General features: G+C 37.7%; 1 protein-coding gene across 1 annotated transcript in view; it reads left to right on the top strand.

Annotated features, from left to right (window-relative positions):
* The window catches only part of MAN1A2 (mannosidase alpha class 1A member 2), a 150,737-nt gene that overhangs the window by 41,501 nt on the left and 89,127 nt on the right, over window positions 1-20,109 (top strand). Inside the window, exons 4-6 of the mRNA XM_080915464.1 lie at window positions 2,710-2,828; window positions 5,109-5,189; window positions 19,818-19,912. Coding sequence (XP_080771590.1) covers window positions 2,710-2,828; window positions 5,109-5,189; window positions 19,818-19,912 — 295 coding nt within the window. The remainder of the gene's footprint in view (window positions 1-2,709; window positions 2,829-5,108; window positions 5,190-19,817; window positions 19,913-20,109) is intronic.

Here is a 20,109-nt window from a genome sequence, read left to right as displayed (position 1 = left end):
CTCAAAAACTCTACCCCCACCTTTCTTTCTCACTGCCCAATCACAGGCCCTGCCTTATCTTGTGCCTGCCCTCACCTGCATATAGACATCAATCCACAAAGACTTTTAGATTTTTATCTTGTTGATTTTTTATTTCCTATTTTGATTTTTAGTTTGTTTTTTTCCTTCTGAAAAACTAGGTTAGGAATAGATCTATTATATAATTGTTTTTATTAGAACCATTTTTCATATAAATTCTTTTGATACTTCTTTGTTTCTAATATATTTCTGCCTTTAGCTTTTGGTAGTCTGACTCTGTTGTTCATGCTTGTTGGTCCTTTCCCTTCTCAGTAGTGTTGAGTTCATTTACTTACATTTTTTCTCATTAAATAGTAAAAATTTAAAAGTTTTTCAGAACTTTGTGACATTCCCATAAATCAAACAGGTGCCATATACTTCCCACCCCCAGTGCCACCCTTTGAGACAGGATTTCCCTGTGTAGCCCTAGCTGTTGTAGAACTCACTTTGTAAATCAGGCTGTCCTCAAACCCAGAGACCCCCCTGCCTCTGTCTCCCGAATGCTGGGTGGAATTAAAACGTGTGTCACTGTGCCTGGCTGTGTTACACATCTGTACTGTCATTTTTCTGTTTCTTTACCCATAGGTAATTCCAGATATTTTCCATCTTATCTAGCCAGACAATGATAGTGATGACCAGTAGTTTGATATTTACTCATTTATCCCTTAGCTCCTCATTTATGGTACAGGCCTGTCCTGTGTAAGTAGCTTGGGTGGTGCAGAGCAGAGCATGTGTGCAATATGCAGTGCAGACAGGGAGAGGGCCAGTAACCAGGGAGAACAGGCAGGCTTCAGAGGAGCTCAGGAAAGTGTGAAGAGCATACTAACTTTTAGATGTACTCAAACAAGTATACAAGAGACAGGAATACAGGAGGGATTAAATACCCTAATAAAGCTTTTAGCTTAGTAAAAAAGCTGAGGATCAAGAAAAGTAAGTGAAAATTTTATGTGTAGTAACTCAAAAAGAACATTCTGCATGATGCTGACATGAACTGAGCTGGGAGAAAACCAAATATGTTATCAGGACGTTGTATACTTGTTCAATTAATAGAAAGATTAATTGGTGAGGCAAAGGGATTATTAGGAACATTTGAAAAAAAAAACAAGGTATGTGGGGCTCAGTGGTTAAGAGTACTAACTGCTCTTCCAGAGGTCCTGAGTTCAAATCCCAGAAACCACATGATGGCTCACAACCTTCTTTAATTGTATCTGATGCCCTCTTCTAGTGTGTGTGAAGACAGTTACAGTGTACTTACATATAATAAGTAAATAAATCTTTGAAATAAAAAGGTATGTAACTTAAGGACAAAGATCAAAAGATATTTGTGTATATAACTTTAAGCCATTGAGGGGGGAAAGTAGTTTTATCCACACCCCTAAGAGAGAGAGAGAGAGAGAGGGAGAAAAAGGAAGAAAGAAAAGAAAGACCAGTCAGTTGTTCTGTTTTCTTGTGTGCAGTGCCTATCTAAGTATCCATTGGGTTTGCTTCATTCAGTTGATTCCTCATTGCCTGCTTTCTGAAACTCTTTAAAGATTAGGATTGTCTGTTAGAGGTGGTGACATCTTGTATTTTGTTTTTTCTCTATGTATGTTTTACTTCATGATTTCTTTTTTTTCCTATTCTCCCTCTTTTTATTAAAAAGTATTAACATGGTTGGGTGTGGTGGTGCATGCTTTTAATCTCAGCACTGGAAAGGCAGAGGCAGGTGGATCTCTGAGTTTGAGGCTAGCCTGGTCTACAAAATGAGTTCTAGAACAGCCAGGACTACAAAGAGAAATCCTGTCTTGACAACAAAGCCCCCCCCCCCCCAATTAATAAAATTTTATTATCATTATTTAGTTTTATGGATTTTTAAAAGATTGATTTACTTTACTTATATGAGTCTTATGAATTTATTATACATATATATCCCTCTTTCTATGAATTTGGACCAGAAGGGCATGACTTATGTTGTGACTTACCCTGTCATTTCGAATAGTCCCCTTTTCTTGAATTGTTGCCCTCCCCTTATATTTTTTATACTTTAGTTAAGTATATACTCATATTCTGACCAAGACAGAAAAACAAGGAGGATATACTGTTAGTTTTCACTTATTTTTCTATTAGCTCCCCAAATCTTAACTTCTATAAACTGTTTCTATTACCTGGTCCAATAGAAAAGTGAACAATGACATTACTTAAAAGTAATCTTTGATTTACCGTTAATATATACAAAATTAAAATAGAACTTACATGAAGGGGATTTTTTTCAGTTGTTCTAATTGATTATTTTATTATTTATATTTCAAATGTTGTTCCCCTTTCCAGTGTCCCCTTTACAAGCCTGCATCCCATCTCCCTCCCCTTTGCCTCTAAGAGGGCACTCCCCCACCTATTCACCCACTCCCACCTCACCCTTCTAGCATTCCCTTTCTTTGGGGCAACAGGCTTCCACAGGACGAAGGGCCTTCCTTTCCACTGATACCTGATAGGGCAACCCTCTGCTACCTGTGTGCTGGGAACCATGGGTCCACCCATTCTTTGGTTGGTTTAGTCCCTGGGAGCTCTGAGGTATTCAGTTAGTTGATATTGTTGTTCTTGCTGTGGGGTTGCAGTCCCTGAGGGGAATATTTTTAACAACAGCTATTTCTTCTTTCTTCCTTCCAAATATAGGAAGCTCACAGATGGGTGCCACCATAGTGGATGCTTTGGATACCCTTTATATCATGGGGCTTCATGATGAATTCATGGACGGGCAAAGATGGATTGAAGAGAACCTCGATTTCAGTGTGGTATGTGTACTTTGGCAATGTATCTAATCTCTTAAGTTAACCGTAAAAGGGCAGTTTAATGCTCTGATCTGGATGTTTATGTCCTCCTAAATTTATACTAATCACTCAAGTGTTGGAACTAGAAAGGGTCATTGCGAATAGTTCATCAAGACAGAGCTATTATGGATATAATTAGTTCCTTATAATATAGTTCTCAGTGAACTACTTTTCCTCATACATGAGAGGTCACATAAGTATCACTGAATCAGTTGAATGGTGCTTGGCAGTCACAGAATCTGCTAGTGCTGTAGATCCTGGACTTTGCGGATTCCAGAAAGCTGAGGAATACATATCCATTAGTTACCAGCTGCATGTGGTGAATGCAGACCTCCTGGGTGAACTTAACAGTTGTGCTGTCAGCATAGTCTCAGCAGTTTGTTGAGCCTGTGCTCAGTCCTCATTCTTCTTTTGGGATTATCATTTGTTCTGTTACTTTTATTTAAGTACTCATTTTTTCTCACTGTATTCATATTTCTTGTAATTATTTAAGGTAGTGTCTTAGTTAAGGATATAATGACTAGGGGAGAAGCAAATGAACTGAAGTCTAACAAACTAATAAACTGCCTTACATTATAATACTTAGTTTATAACATTTGTAATAGTAGTGATAGAATAATAGAGTGCACCTATTATTATTCTTAACTATTGAAGAATTTCTTATTAATGTGACATTTTTGAGAAGTAGCCCAATAAAGCTGTGTACATGTGACTGCAATGTAGGCAGCCTGATTTCTGATGTGTAGGAGGGAGTGTACCTCATGTCCACAAATCTCCAGGACCCCTGTGACCTCACTCACAATGTTGCAGCCGGTATGACCATCTGGGTAGTTGGATGTCTCCAGTAGTGCTGCATGTGGAGATGTTGAGCCAATGCTTAGTGTTAGTAAAGTCTTCCTTGCATGCTGATTGCTCTCTCCCTTCTATATTGACTCAAGGTCTCTCATTTGAACCCACAGTTACCTGTTTGGCTCGTTGAGCTAGCGAGCATTCTCTGGGAATACCCTCTCTCCCATCTCTACCTCATTGCTGGGATTATGTGGAGGACTGCCATACTTGTTTGGCATTTATGGAGGTGCTAGAGATTGGGACTCCAGTCCACATACTTTCATGGAAGATGCTTTACCTGCTGAGCCACTCCCCAGTCCTAGAAATGTCCTAATGTCTAAGCCTAAATATAAGCATTTAGACTCTCTATTTAGAATGTTCTGTCTATTCCCCAGGTATCAGATCCTCTGGGCCTGGACTTCTAGACAGTTGTAAACTGACATTTGGGTGCTGGAAATTGAACCCAGGTCCTTTGGAAGAGAGTCAGTGTTCTTAACCACTAACTAACTCTTTAGCCTCTGTTTTGTTCTTTTTAAAGGGTTTTGTCTATTGGTATTTATTATAAAACCTTTTTATTTATGTATATATTCATGCTGCAGTGTGATAAAATAAGAGTGGGGATTGTCAGCTTGAAATTATACAAAACAATTTGTGTATTACATATATATTTGTGATAAATTTGCTTCAGTTTGTTTGCCTTTTAGTTTTGTTTATGATTTTTCTTGTAGATAATTTGAATTTTCTAGAAATTTCAAATTCATAGTTGATTTATTATAAAAGTTTTGATTTTATTCTTACACATTGTTTTCTTAAGTTTGCATGTTGTCACATTTTCTTCTACTTCTGTATTTACTTCTTAAAATTTTAAATACCCATTTTTCATTTTGATGTATATGTGCTGTGAATATCAATATTGGTTTCTGACATAGTGGATTTTCAGTAGTATTAGTTTATTAACCATAATTTTACTGCTTTTGGCATTTCCTTTAATAATCATTAGGTTATTAGGTACTAGAAAAGTACTAAAAAAATTATGAGAAGAGATAGAAATAGTTTATACTATAATAATTAAAATAAACATAACAATCATTAGAGGAGATTTTCTGGTTTTGATTGAGATTTACTATTCAGGAAGTGGAGGTCTTTACAAGGAATCAATAGTCAGTGGTAGTGGATACTGGAATAATTTCACAGGGTTGGGTACACCAAATGGCCCATTGATTTTGGCAGTTCAATAGAGGAACTTCATGAACTAACAAATAGAAGTCAGGATTTGTGGCATGAGAAATGAAAGTGTAGAATATTAAAGTGAAACACACTCTGTCTGTCAGAAACAAGTGAACTACAAAAAAAGATCAAAACTTTGAAAACTGTAACTATTACATGTATGTGTGAATTTTTACTTTGTCTCCACAGAATTCGGAAGTGTCAGTGTTTGAAGTTAACATTCGCTTTATTGGAGGACTGCTGGCTGCATATTACCTGTCAGGAGAGGAAGTGAGTAGAGTCAAGCAGTGCACTGTTCATTTGTTTAATTACAAGAGTTGAGAATGGTGTGAAAGGAAACGGTTTTGTAATTTGACTACTACTGAACTAAAGATTTTCTTTTAGTATAAATTTTAGAACTCACTGGGTTTTACAAAATTAAAGTTTTGGTTGGGTTTTATAAGCTTAGAGAATTGACAGATGAATAGTTTTGGCTCCTTTGATTTATGAACATTTTGTTTTCATTTTAGAATTTTATTTAGGTTTTTGAAACAAAATACTTATGTGTAGGAGCATTATATCTGTATGGTTTTCTATACTTCATGTACCTGCCTGGTGCTTGTGGAGGCCAGAAGAGGGTGTTGGGTAACCTGGATTTGGGCAAAAGACAGTTGTGAGCTACCATGTGGGTGCTGGGAATTGAATACATGTCTTCTGTAAGAGGAGCCAGTGCTCTTAACCACTGAGCCATCTCTCCAGCTTCTGTTTAGTTTTTTTCTACTTAGTTTTTTAAAAAGGGGTTTTATCTATTGATATTTCTTATAAAACATTTTTTATTTCTTACACATTAAATTTATTAAATTTAACTTTATGTGAATGGAGGTCATAGGACATGTGCTGGGAGTCTGTTCTAGATTTTTTTGGCTTCACCAATTCTGGTAGCCCTAAATAGAATAGATTCTTAGGGATGTTATTTCTGAAGAACAATATTACTAGTACAAAGAGTTGTCTTATTTTTCTCTGTAGAGAAGAATATTTTTTTTTTGCCTTAATGCAGTCCTAAAATATCTTTTATAAAGTTTAATAGAAATTGTCAGAGTAGGCATTCTTGCCTGGCTCTTAATCTTAGGGGGAAAACATTTAGTTTTACACTATTAGCATAATGTTAGATATATTTTTATTATTTCTGTTATTATTATTATTATTTTGGTAGATACCCTTTATCCTCTTGAAGATATTCTCTCATGCTCCTATTTGCTGGACTTTCCCACCATAAGTGGATGTTTTGATATCAGATTATTTTGGCATTTAGTAAGATGATTGTGCTTTTTAATTTTCAAACCACATTTAGTTTTTTGATTGATTGATTGATTGATTGATTGATTGATGGAGTGTGCATGTGTATTCATGTGTAGAGGTTAAAGGACAGCTTGGAGGAGGTCTGTTCTTTCCTTATACCCTGTGGTTCCTGGGGATTAGAGTTAGGTAATCACCCTAGTGGCAAACATTTTTATTCTTTGTGTACATATGGATGCCTGAAGTTGAGCGTTGTTTTGCTTGCTCTCACATGAGACCAGAAGTTGTAGATTTGACTAGTCTAGTTAGCCAGCTTGCCCGGGGAATCCTGTGTACACATTGGTATTATAGACAGGCTGTCATGCCTACCCTGTTTTCTCAGTGTGTTCTGAGTATGCACATTCCAACCTCACACTTGTGCAAGTGTTTTACCCTCTGAGCCGGCTCTGCAGCCCTTGCTATTTAATACTTTCTGTCTGCCAGTTTGTATGTTTTGCATAAGTAATGCTGACTTCTTAAAATGAATTGGCACTCTCTTTTTTTTTTTCTGGTAAGGTTTTGTAAACTTGATTTTTTTTTTTTTTCATAAAAGGTAGAATTTCTGTATGAGGTAATTTAAGCTTTGATTCCCCCTCCTGTCATATTTTATAACAGTATATTCAAATTATTTGGTAGCTATAACATGGTTGAAAAATAAAGTGTGTTTTGTCTTTGCACAGAGCAGTGCGTGACTCTATGTCTTATACAGTGATGCCCCATCAGACATGCCCAGGTATTAGTCTCATTTCATCACTGGGAAACTGACAGTTAGTGAGTAGAGTAGCTTAAGGACGTTTCTTTAGACACTGCCATGAGGAGGAAGGATCAAAAAGAAAGGTGAGGTCCAAGAGTGGGCATTCCTCATCCTCCTGGGGAGGAAAATCTAGTTCCCAAAAACTTTCTGAAGAAGGCCACCTCTTGACCTGGGAAGGAGAAAAGCCCAGACTTCCTAGTTGGATGTAGGCTGTATCAGAAGATAGGATTGAGCAACAAAAATTACAGACTGAAAAATTCTGGGGACTTTAGGGGAACTAAGAGTGTGAGCTATAAACTCCCTCCTTTTCTAGTTCTGAGTAAAAACCTCTTTGCAAGATGAAGAACCCAGTTTTGCTCCAGGGCCCAGAGAGAAAACACTGAATAATAGTCCCTCTGGCAGTCAAGGAGGAAAGCTAGAAGGGCAGAGCAAGAGGCCCATACACCCACAGTGGCCATGCCAGACTACTTCTGAAGCTCTGCGGCAAAGTCATGGTGTGAAATGAAAGCTGTGACTAAAATAGACTTTTGTAAGCTTTACTTAATAAAATTTAAATCACTGTTTTTTCTACTCTGTCCTTCTCCTTTGGAACTGTTCCCAGGCTCTTTCAAGGTGAAGGACAGGGCAGGAAGAAAGATTGGGAAATGTTAGGGCAATAAGTGAGGCCACAGTTGAGACTGGACCTAGCTGCCACCTGTAGGCATTTATTTTTCACAGTCTACTTTAATAAGGGTTCAACCTCCCCTCTAGCCCATCACCCTGCAGAGGCAGTGGGAACAAAAAGTTAATAGGATATGGGGAAGTAGACCTGTTTATAGAGATAGCTCCTTGGGGCAATTCTAATCTTTTTTGTTCTCAGTCCAGTCCACTAGCAAACACCAACACGACTCAGCAGCTGCAGTTCAGTCCACTCAGTAAATACCATACACAAATCAGCAGGGGTAGTTCAATCCTATGAGAAACTATGAGGCTCACCTGAGTCTGTAGCTAGTGGCAAGAAGCCACAGGAACCTTAGAAGTTCTTTGGCGAGTTTCTGTCTATGAAGTCACCACAGGCAAAGCTCAGGAGAACCAATACATGGCATGTCATCAGCAAAGAATAGTGAGGTGGGGCAAGGCAAACCAGTGCTTGAGCTCCCACTGTCTATGGGTTCATATTTATGTTCTTTCTAAACACATGCGTCTTTTCACATGTGTCTGCTTCAGCAAAACATTCTTTCACGTGTCTGCTTTAGCAAAACACCCTTTCGCCTATATGCCCCAGCAGAATATCATAATCCAAGTCTCCAAAGAAACCAGAAATTTTCACTTTACCCACCCCTACTTACATTCTATAGAAAGAGTTCCTTCTTCTCCTTCTGCTGGACTCATGGACCTTGGGGTGAAGGCCTGGCAGAAGCAAAAAGAAGAAAGAACACAGAATTTTCTATTCTTTCTGCTCAAACTTTTGTCAGAAAAAGAGTAAGGAAGCTAAGAAGACTGTAGGAAGAGGACATTATGAACATATAAGGTAGTCCGAGAGGAAGAGGCTGAATCTTGTCTTCCATGCCAGTCTTTCTCTGAAGGCATGAAGACAGACTGGGAAACATGGAGTGGATGGATGTGGGGAGGGCACCCGCAGCTCCAAAGATACATCTGGATGTCAGTGGGGAACTGGATCATGGACTTACGTTTATTTTTTGAGAGGGTTAATAGCTAGGAAAGGGAGGTCTTTGCCAAAGCAGTGACTTAGCTTTTGTGATACTTAGCTTATTGATCACAGTAGTCAAGATTCTGTAGCCTAGGGCCAGCCTTCTTATACTGCTTCAGGGGGGTTTCTATATGACCATCCTTTCATTTATGCTTTTGTGTCCAGCCAAGATGAGCCCCTATGTCTTTGCAGCATAGCTTGCCTAGCTATATTCTTCCTTAGCATTTGACCCAATAAAGATGAAGAGACATATTAGCCAGAAGCATCAACTTTCTTTCATGGGAACTTCCAGACACAGGGAAATAGACATCTTTAGTGCCTTGTTGTTTTAGACTTAAAGTGTGTCTGTGTGTGTGTCCGTGTTGGATTCCCTGGAGTCATAGGCCAGCATGAAAACTGAACAGGAGTCTCTGGAAGAACAATATGCTCCATCTCCGCAGCCCCTTAATCCCGTTTTTATACAGCTATTAGGATTTCCTGTTTGTCTCATCTGGATTTTAATTTCTTTTTTAAAACCTATTTTTAAAATAATTTAGAAATATGGCTACTTTAAAAATATATTTATGTTATTTTAATCTTTATAATTAACTTATTATTTGTTTTGTGTGTAAGTTGTTTAATGTATTAGACTGTATCCATGGCACATTGTATGAGACAAACAGTTTAGTTATGAGCTTTACACTAGCCCTCCCACCCCTTTAAATTTATTTATTTTATGTGTTTTGTCTGCATGTATGCATGTATGTGGATCATGTACCTGCATGCCTGTTACCAAGGAGGTCAGAGATGGTTTTAGATTTTCTGGAACCAGGATTAACAGGATTGTAAATCATCATGTGGGTGATGGGAATGGAACCCAGGTCCTCTGCTAGGAACAAGTACTCTTGACTGTGGAGCTGTCTCTCCAGATTCATACACTTGCCCCTTTACATATTTTCAGACACGTCTCACAAAGTTGCTGAGGTCACTAAAGTTTCCATCTTTTGCCTTCACTTTCTGAATAATTGTACTGTACTTTCTGAATAACTGTAGGCATGTGCTGTTGTCTAGCAAAGCTAAAGAGATTCTGTTGGTGGTGGTTTTTTGAAAATAGTGGTTTTTTGTTCTTTTATATAAAAATGTTTAATTTATTCTGCTCATTATCAGTCACCAGACCTAACTTCACTGTATGTGAGAATCTGGTGATGCTAGTCTCTCACATTTTTTGTTTTATGTTTTGTTTTGCTTCAGTTTTATGTTAAAATCTGTAATATGTTGTTAGAATTTTTACTTCTGATGTCAACTACATTGTAGAGCTATTCAGTGTAAGGGGAAGGTGCTTTTTATTGATCTTAACTGCAGTGATTTTTGCTAGTCTTCACTTTTGTTTATAGGTTCTGTATTTTATCCCTTTGGGTATGAGCTTTGATAGCATTTTGAAAGCTGATCTGCTGCTCGTGAATTCTTTCTGTTTTTGTTAGTCTCAGTCTTTATTTTGTTCTTATTTTTAAACGGCTTTCTCTGGGCATAAAATGTAATTTGACAGAGTTCCTTTTAGCTCTGTGATTCTCAACCTGTGGGTCATAATCCCAAATGACCATTAGACATTAGACAAGTGCATATCAGATATTCATATTACTATAGTCCATAAAACAGTAGCAGAGTCACAGTTATGAATTAGTAATTAAAATAATCTTATGGCTGGGGGAGGGTGCTACTACAACATGAGGAGCTATATTAAAGGGTTGCAGCTTAGGAAGATTGAGAACCACTGTATTAGCACTTTGAAGATAGCACTAAATCATCTTATGAAGGATGGATATGCTGGGAAATCTGCTTTAGTTTTTATCCTTCTGTGTGCAGTGTTTTTTTCTTTGGCTACCATTAAGATTTTTTTGTTTATGTTTTGTTTTGTATGAAGAAAATGAGTGGTTTAAACTTTTCTCTTGAGAGTAGGGTAGGACTTCTTTATCTCACTTGATGTTTGTTGAGTCTCAGATATCTTTAACCACTTTGAGAAACTTTTAAATTACTGTTTTAAAAACATGTTTTATTCTGCCCTTGCTTCCCCCCCCTTCGTTATTTCATTGGCTCTCTTGGACTATATATTCCATTTTTTCTAGCCCATTTTTTAAAATAACCTTTTTTAAAAAGATTAGTTTCAGAGTACTTTAAAACAAAGTTGAGAGGAAGTTGTAGAGATTCTCATATCCCGTGTGTGTGTCCTTGGCCCCAGCCTCTTCTCTTATTGCTATCTTCCATCATGGTGATTTATTTTTTACAGCTAATATGAATTTACACTGTCAAATCTTTATGTAGTAAACAGCTTACAATATGACTCAAACAGTGTGGTACATTCTGTGGGTTTGGACAAAGGCATGGTAACATAGATGCCTTGTTACAGTATCACAAACTGTGGTGTTCTTGCTCCTCTAGTTAGCTTTCTGTTGCTGTGATAAACATGACCAAAAGCAAGCTGAGGAGGAAAGGGCTTGTTTCAGTTTATAGTTCATAGGATACTTACAGAGAAGTCAGGGCAGAAACTTAAGGTAGAACTGTGAAGCAGAGACCATGGAGGATCACTGCTTACTGGCTTCCTCTCTATAGTTTGCTTACCCTTTCTTCTATTACCCAGAACCACACCACTCACAGAGGTAGTCAGTAAGCAGGAAAGTGCCTACCGGGTAATCTGATGGAAGTGCCAATGAGAGGAAAAACATAGGAATGTTTTAAGACTTTGAGTTTAATTTTTTTATCCAACTTAGAGGTTGTTATTTATCTGAAATACTGTTTATGTTTGAGTGTTTGATGTAGTTGATTAATTTTCATAGCAGTAATGAGAGCCACAATTAATTTGAGAAAATTTAGGAGAGGGAAGCTTCAGCCTTAACTCTTACATATTAGACTCTCTGAAGAAAAGTTTAAGCAAAACATTGAAATTTTGGTTGCTGATGTCATGGGTATAACCAAGTAGTTAAGGAAATATGTGTTGCTACTATATATTTCTACTTGTGTATGATTGTAAGCATCAAAGTTTAAAGAAGCAGAAACAAGTAACAAGTGAAGGGAGCACAAGCGGGTTGGATCGGAGTTTTGATTTCTTACCTTGCACACCCCCCACCCCCAGTGGTATTTATGAAGCTTTTACCTTGTGTACTTTAAGTTTCCTCATGTATAAAAGTTGGCTTGAGAGTTGGACCAATTCGGTTGTAGGCAAGTGCCTGTGTAGTGCTTGAGGACACAGATGCTGCCCTGTGGAGAGGCAGAACTCAGAAGGTTCTCTTTTGTTAATTCGTTTGGAGGTTTTAGACCATCTTAGCGGGGAGCACATAACTGTAGAAAAAGAAGCCAGGAAAGGTATGTAGGACTAAGCCAGGTTAAAGTAGGGCACCCAAGTGCACGTGCCCCGTGACCTAGTTCCTCCTCCTAGGATGACCTTCTATCCTTCACCACAAGTACTCCAGCATATGATATGAAGTTCACTTCCTAGACCAGGACTTTCACCATGTCTCTGGAACCACTTCACAGCTATGTATGTCTGTCATTTTCTAGGTATGTCTTAATACAATCAACTTGTTAACATTAACCAGAAGTTTGTGAGGGCAGTGAAGAGTTTTACTTAGTTTAAAATAAAAACACAAATTCTTAAGATAAGTCCACTCAGGAGTAAGGACATGCATTTCTTACCTGTCTTTCTTATTCAGTAGACTTGCATTAATATATGTGATCATTTTGATTTGAAAGTCCTCACCAGACCCATTTCTGTGGTTCCAACATTGAATCTACATCTGTGATATGCTGAAAATAATGCATCATAGAAAATAATTTGAACTTGGCATTATCTGGTGGTGAATCAGAAGGAAGTAGGCTTCTTTCATATGAGCGTAAATTAACTATAATTTATAATGTGACAAAGTGCTTTTGTTGTAGTAGAGGTGTAACTAGAAGAAGAAATGTTTTGGAGGTATCCCAATTTCTGGTATAGGGAGACATATGAGGGTTACATGCTGTCCTAACAAATTGTTACTTCTTCCTGCTGATTTGTTAGTATCATAAATGTAATGTGTTATTTTTTTCAAAAAAGGCCTTTTCTATTAAATATTCATAAATTAAGAATTTTGATTATTTATTCTGTTTACTTGATACAGATATATGGCATAATCTTAAGATTATCTCTCTTCATTTTTTAAAGTAGTATCAAAGTGCCTTCCTTGCTAAGAAAGCATAGCTTATATGGGAAATGGTACCTGGAACCTGTCAGATAAAAATAGAGAAATAGTTAGATGGAGTTTAGTACACACTCATAGATAATAAAAGCAAAAGAAATACTAGCAATAAAATCTGTCTTTACTGAAACATAAATATACTGAGTCAATTTAGGAGTATTTTCTTGGACAAATGAATAGCTTTTAAACCTAAAATACTGTTAAGTAAAGTCATGAATAAAGAAAAAGAAATGTTAAATATTAATGTTTTCTGGTTTAAATATCAAGTTATTTTGGGAAATGTGATCTGCTTCAGAAATTGCTGCAATTTCTATTGAAATTTTGACTTTTTTGTTGTCTACAAATGTTCCAGTAATTGGGTAAAATATTCCACTAAACTTTGCAAACTGACATAGTTTGCCTTCTGTTGCTATGATAAGTACCATGAGCAAAAGGTACTCCCCAAAAAGGAGAGGAGAGGAGAGGGTTTACTCACTTTACTGCTTCTAGACATTCAGAGGGGAAGTCAGAGCAGGAGCTTAAGGCTGTGGAGGAGCACTGTCTTGTTCTTCTAGGTTGCCCAGCTAGCTTTTTATATACCTCAGGCCTACTTGCCCAGGGGTTACACGGTCCTGCATGGGTGAGGCTCTTCCACACCAATCATTAATCAAGAAAATGTCCCACAGACTTTCCCACAAGACAGTTGTATGAAGGCATTTTCTCAACTGAGGTTCCCTTTTCCAAAATGACCTTGGCTTTTGTTGACAAAACTAAGTAGTACACAGACATAAATGTCTTTAAAACTAAGTAGTACACCAACATAAATATCTTTACGTATATTCATTATTTTCCTCTTCAGTGTGTTAGGTCATATATGCATTTGTACACAGTCTTGTCATGTATGCTTGGAAGTTCCAGTGGTAATATTTATAGTTGATTATGCTTGTGATTACTGATTTGTTTGAAAAGACAGATTTTATAGCTTTTTGTAACAGGTAAAAATTTAGGGGTAAAATTTGTGAAGAGAGTGCTCTGTAGGAAAAGCCCCAGATGCTCTACACAAGTCTACTTGGTTGGCTAAGTCCTAAAAGTAGTCATGTATTGAACAAACATCAAGCTTCCTAGAAATTGCTCTGATCTTGAGCATGCCTGTTCTAGCTGCTCTCTGCTCTAAGGAGAGGTCAGTGGATTTTGAGTTTAGTTATGCGCGTCAGAAAACGTAAAACCAGCATCTCTCAGGATATGACAATAAAAGTCTCAAGACAGTTTACACCGAGGTTTCAGTTCAGAATTACTAATGTATGAGGAAACAAGGGAATACATTGCTTCCACATGAATTGGGCTTACTCAGATTAGTCAATACATGTTTTATAGACTCTTTCATAGCTAGGCTCAATGATATGGGAAATATTCTTGAAGTTACTGCATAGATGAAAATTTTAGTAAAAAGTAACTCCATGAAAAAGAGCATTAAAAGTCTAGAAAAGAGGAATATGGTATCAAAAAAAATGTTTTTTACAGTTTACAGCTGTCATTGAAAGTAGCATCACTAGTCTTGGAGATAGAGCAATATATTATTTAGCATGAAAAAAGATAATAAAATCAGAAAAAAACCCGATAAGTGCTTCAAAAGTTTGGGATAATGTTAAAAAGTCTGAAATATGTATACTTTGGGTAAAGATAGTTGAAAAACATTTTTTTCTATATTGGATGGCAGACCTGAAATTGACATGCTTCCTTAGCATGTGTCGTAGTTAGGATTTATATTGCTGTGATGACACACCAGGATCAAAAACAACTTGGGAGGAAAAGATTTCTTTCACCTTATAGTTGCAGTCTGTTGTAGAGTCAAGGCAGGAACCTGGAGGCAGAAACTGAAGCAGAGGCCATGAAGGAGTGCTTGATACTGGTTTGCCCTCATGGCTTGCTCAGCCTGTTTTCTTGTACACCTCAGAGCCGCCCACAGTAGGCTGGGCCTCTCACATTAGTCATTAATAAAGGCATTCACAGCAGTCTTCCTTCTAGGCTAGTAAGATGGAGACATTTTCTCAATGTTCCCACTTCCCAAATGACCCTGGCTGTGTCATGTTGACAGAAAAATCTAACTAGGGCATCATGACTAAGCACACTTAGTCATATCATAGTCACACAGCTGGAAACCAGGGATTAAAACAAGTTTGAAAGTACTGAAGGGACAGAATGACACCATGGAAAACTATGATTTAAATTATTGATACCATGGAGATTATTTTTTATCTAATATCTTTAAAATGATGTATTTATTTAAAGCAAAAAAAAAAAAACCCAACTTACAATATTTCATTACAATGTTTAACTGTAATGTATATCAGCTCTGAAATAATGAAATAGACTTCACAGTAAAAATGACTAACGGAGATGAAGGCTGCTTCATGATAAAGGATGAAGATACATCAGGAACACACAATCCCAATATTAAAGCAATAACTTACTCTATTTTGGGTACCTAATAATAGAGTTTCAAATGAATAAAACAGAAATAGAATTAAAAGACTTCTTGTGAATTCTTGAAGTAAAAAGGCAATTCCACAAGGACTGTTAAACTCTTTAAAATTTTTTGCAAATTGATAGGACAGACAGGCAATAGGTAACGGCTGTGTTAAGTGAATTGATGTTTATAAAACACTCATTCAACAATTACAGAATGCAGTTTTTTCAAGTATATACGTACGATATGCATATGCTGGACAACAAAGCAAATTTCAATCAATTATAAAAGAGTTAAAATAGCTGTTCATATGTGGTGGCTCACTATAATCCCAGTTCTTTAGGAGGCTGGACTGCGTAGAGTCCCAGGCTTGAGGCTCTGAAAATAATGACTTCATGTAATATACACATCAAATAAAGAATTGCAGGGGAAATTGAAGATGTCATAAAGTTAGTTCTTGGAAAGTATGCACAAAATTGAATAAAGCTTTTAAGCTAACTATTTAGAAGGAAGTAATAGAAGATAGCTTACTGAGACCAGGGACAGGTGCTGTCTCCATGGCTAGGCGTTCATTGCAGAGACCATAGACACTGTTGGGAGCGCAAGTCTTTGGGTTCACAGAGAGCATTGGAGAAACCAGGAATGCTAAACATTTCCCTTTCAAGGGAACCTGTTTTTCAGTAGCCTGGTGATCTGTGCTGTCTGTAAGGCCAGACCACACAGGGAGGACCATAGTTGACTAATAGTTTAGATGACCTTTGCACTATCTCTGTGGCTAGGTAGGTGCTTCCCCAAGCTCCCACAACCAGCACCAGAGGTGGCTAATAGCTCTTTGTATGACCAAGACTACACCAAGTCCTTCCCTAGGCCTTAAGATAGCATATACAGCCAACTCCAGACCCCATCTTTATGGAAGAAGCGACTTGTATTTTAAGAAGAGTTTCTATGTAATTATGCCTCCTTGTGCATGAGGGATTATATTACACCAGGAAACCCTTTTCCAGTTGTACTGTACTGAAATATGTCTACAGTAAACTGCACGAGGTCTGACTCCAGAAGTGTGAACTAACCTCAGCTAACTGACTGTGTTGATTGGGATTTTCTTCTTGCCTCATGAGGATTGTTACTCTGACCCTGATGTTTGTAGAGACCTCTCTGCTCCACACACAAGACATTAAAAACATAATAGTGGAATGTACCCAACATTTTTTTTTTCAAATAAAGATTTTAGGTAAAATGGGCAAGTTCTCTGAAAAATGTCAGAATTGCCCCATTAATAACAAAAAAGCATGAATAACATCTTAGATAGTATTTGAAGGGAAAATAAAACATTTAAAGCTAATTCCAAGGTAAATGGTTTTACTAATTACTCTTATCAGATATGAAAGGCAAGAAAATTCAGTCTACTGCAGTCTTTTTGAAGTTAGTAGTCCAGAAGCCATTTATTTTCTAATTGGCTTGGCTTTCTACCCCCTTGGCTATAAATGATAGGGAATGGTGCTAGCTCCTCAGGCTCCTTTTAGTTGGCCCTCACAGAAGTATTTCTCTAGGTGGAGCAGGCTGGCCAGACGCTTACTCAGGACCATTCTCTTGGACTGGCTTGCTTTTCCCCCCCTCCTTTCTTCTTTTATTGGATATTTTCTTTACTTACACTTCAGATGTTATCCCCTTTCCTGGTTTCCCCTCCGGAATCCCCCTATTCCATCCCCCCTCCCTGTGCCTATATGAGGGTGCTCCCCCACCCATCCACTCCCTCCTGCCTCCTTGCCCTGGCATTCCCCTACACTGGGGCATCAAACCTTCACAGCACTATGGGCCTCTCCTCCATTGATGCCCGGCAATGCCATCCTTTGCTACATATGCCACAGGAGCCATGGGTCCCACCATGTGTACTCTTTGTTTGGTGGTTTAGTCCCTGGGAGCTCGGGGGTGGGGGGTGTCTGGTTGGTTGATACTGTTGTTCTTCCTATGGGGTTGCAAACCTCTTCAGCTCTTTCAGTCCTTTTTCTAGCTCCTTCATTAGGCCAATTAGGGACCCCATGTTCAGTCCATTGGTTGGCTGTGAACATTCACCTCTGTATTTGTCAGGCTCTGGCAGAGCCTCTCAGGAGACAGCTATATCTGTCAGCATGCATTTTTTGGCATCTGCAATAGTATCTGGGTTTGGTGACTGTATTTGGGATGGATCCCCAGGTGGGGCAGTCTCTGGGTGACCTTTTCTTCAGTCTGCTTTACCCGTTTCCGTATTTCTTCCTGTATTTTGTTCCCCCTTATAAGAAGGACCGAATCTTTCTTCTTTTTGAGCGTCATGTAGTCTGTAAATTGTATCTTGGGTATTCTGAGTTTTGAGCTAATATCTACTTATCAGTGAGTGCATACCACGTGTGTTCATTTGTGACTGGGTTCTCTCACTCAGGGTATTTTTTAGTTTCATCCATTTGCCTAAGAATTTCATTAAGTCATTTTTGATAGCTGAGTAGTACTCCATTGTATAAATGTACCACATTTTCTGTATCCATTCCTCTGTGAAGGACATCTGGGTTCTTTCCAGCTTCTGTCTATTATAAATAAGGCTGCTGTAAGCATGGTGGAGCATGTGTCCTTGCTTCTTGTTGCTGCTCTTCTTTTCCTCTTCCTCTTCCCCCTCCTTTTCTTCCTCTCTCTTCTTTTCTTCTTTCTTCCTCCTCCTTCTCTTTCTCCTTTCTCTTCCCTCTTCTCTTTTTTCTTCTTTTTCCTTCTTTCTCTTCCTTGTTCCCTCTCCTCCTTTTTTCACCTCCTTTTGTTCTTCATTTTTAATAATTATCTATTAAATTGTACAAAATAAGCGCTTTTATCATGTACACGTGTATAATATACTTTGATCATACTAACAAGTACCCCACTATGTTTCTGTCCCCATTCCCAGTGGTCTTCTGCTTACCTTCCCAATAGTAGTCCCTGTCCTTTTCCAGATAGTCCTCATCTTATGGTTTTGAGCATTGATTCCACATGTGAGTGAAAACAGGCTAGATTTGTCTTTCTGAGTGTGGTTTATTTAGCTTAATATGGAGATGATCTAGTTCCATTTCCCTGCAGATGACATAATTTTGGTCATATATATGTTGTGTGTGTGTATATATACATATATCACATATCATTGATCCTTTCATATGCTGATGGGCAACTTGGCTCTTCTCTTTCAGAAACTCAGGAACTTGTTTTGCTTGTGTTAGTGACTGACTCACAAGTTCCCACTCTTCTGAGGCCATGGTGGCACTGCTAGCCAAAAGAACATTACAGATTTGTAAACTCTATGAATATATAAGTAAAAATACTGAAAAAATTAGTAAAGCTCAACCAGGAAGAATATGGAAAAAAAATGTCTTAAGCATACGTTGGGTTTATATCCAGAAAACAATGCTGATTTAATATCAAAACAAAACAGTTAACATAAGTTTCAATTTTAATTAATGAAATAAAGAAGAGAAGTAGTAAACTATTTGCAACAAATTCAGCAAAACAAATGGCATATATTAATAGAAATAAAGAAATCACATTTACATTTAACATTGTACCAGTGTTGCAGTTTTAAAGCAGAGGTAAAGACCATATTATGTTATATACATTTCTTTTTTTAGATTTCTTCAAGTTTTTGAGATCCCCAGTATTGTCTTCAATTTTTTTAAACAGGATTTTGTTTTTTTAATATTATGTAACCAGAAACACACATCTCTGGGAGGCAGAGGGACCCAAAATCACACAGAAACATTTACAGCAACTCAAGGGCATCTGTTCAGACTGTATTAACAGCTTTTTGTTGTTAAGTATTTGAAATAAACTTGCATGTTGATGAAGATTCTGTAGCCCAGTTGTTGTCTCCTAGATTTTGGTTTTCTTTTTGTATTGTGTGTGTGTGTGTGTGTGTGTGTGCACAAGTGTGTGTAAGTACATGTGGAACCCTGAATTTTCTTGTTTGTTTGTGTGTGTGGGTTAGGGGGTGCACATGTGTGCAAGTATGTGTGGAGGCCTGAGGGTTATGTTGGCAGTTATCCTGGATTGTTCTCCCAGTCAAAGCCAGAGCTTGCTGATGCGGTTAGTCTTGTTAGGTAGCTTGCTTGGGGATTTCATCTTCAACTTCGGTTTCGGGACTTAAGAATTTATGTGGGTTTTTGGCAGCTTGAATGCCAGTCTTGATTGTTTCATGGCAACTGCTTTAGGTGTTAATCCATTTTCCCAGCCTTCTCTTAGATTTTTTTTTGGGGGGGAGGCAGGTAAAAATAGATGATGACCAGAACTATGTTCTTTCTTTGTAACTATATGTCCACTGAAGATACGCTGGGAAACCTTCTTTCACATGCACTCAGATATTCACTCTAGTTACTGTACACTCTGCAGTAAGGATGACATGTAACCACTTGTTATAACTTGTACATTGTGGAATGCATATGGCAAGAGGTGGCAGTAAGTGATACTTACCTGTAATCTTTGATTACTTGTTCTTTTGTCTCAGATATTCAAGACTAAAGCAGTGCAGTTGGCTGAGAAGCTCCTTCCTGCCTTTAACACACCTACTGGGATTCCCTGGGCAATGGTGAACCTGAAAAGGTAAACTATTATTTGGTTATTTATGTTCCAATTTAGTTAACTAAAATTGGACTTTTTTGTTCATAGAAATTTCTGATTACCTGCTCCCAGTATGCTTTCTAGACGTATTTTTCTCTTTGTATGTTTAGAAGAAAATCAATGCCTTTGCTTATTTTTAAGCTGTATCCTTTCCTTTGAGACAAGTCCTCTACCTGAAT

Source organism: Micromys minutus, assembly GCF_963924665.1.
Source record: "Micromys minutus genome assembly, chromosome: 4".
NCBI classification, from domain to species: domain Eukaryota; kingdom Metazoa; phylum Chordata; class Mammalia; order Rodentia; family Muridae; genus Micromys; species Micromys minutus.
This window is presented reverse-complemented; position numbering and strand designations above follow the sequence as displayed.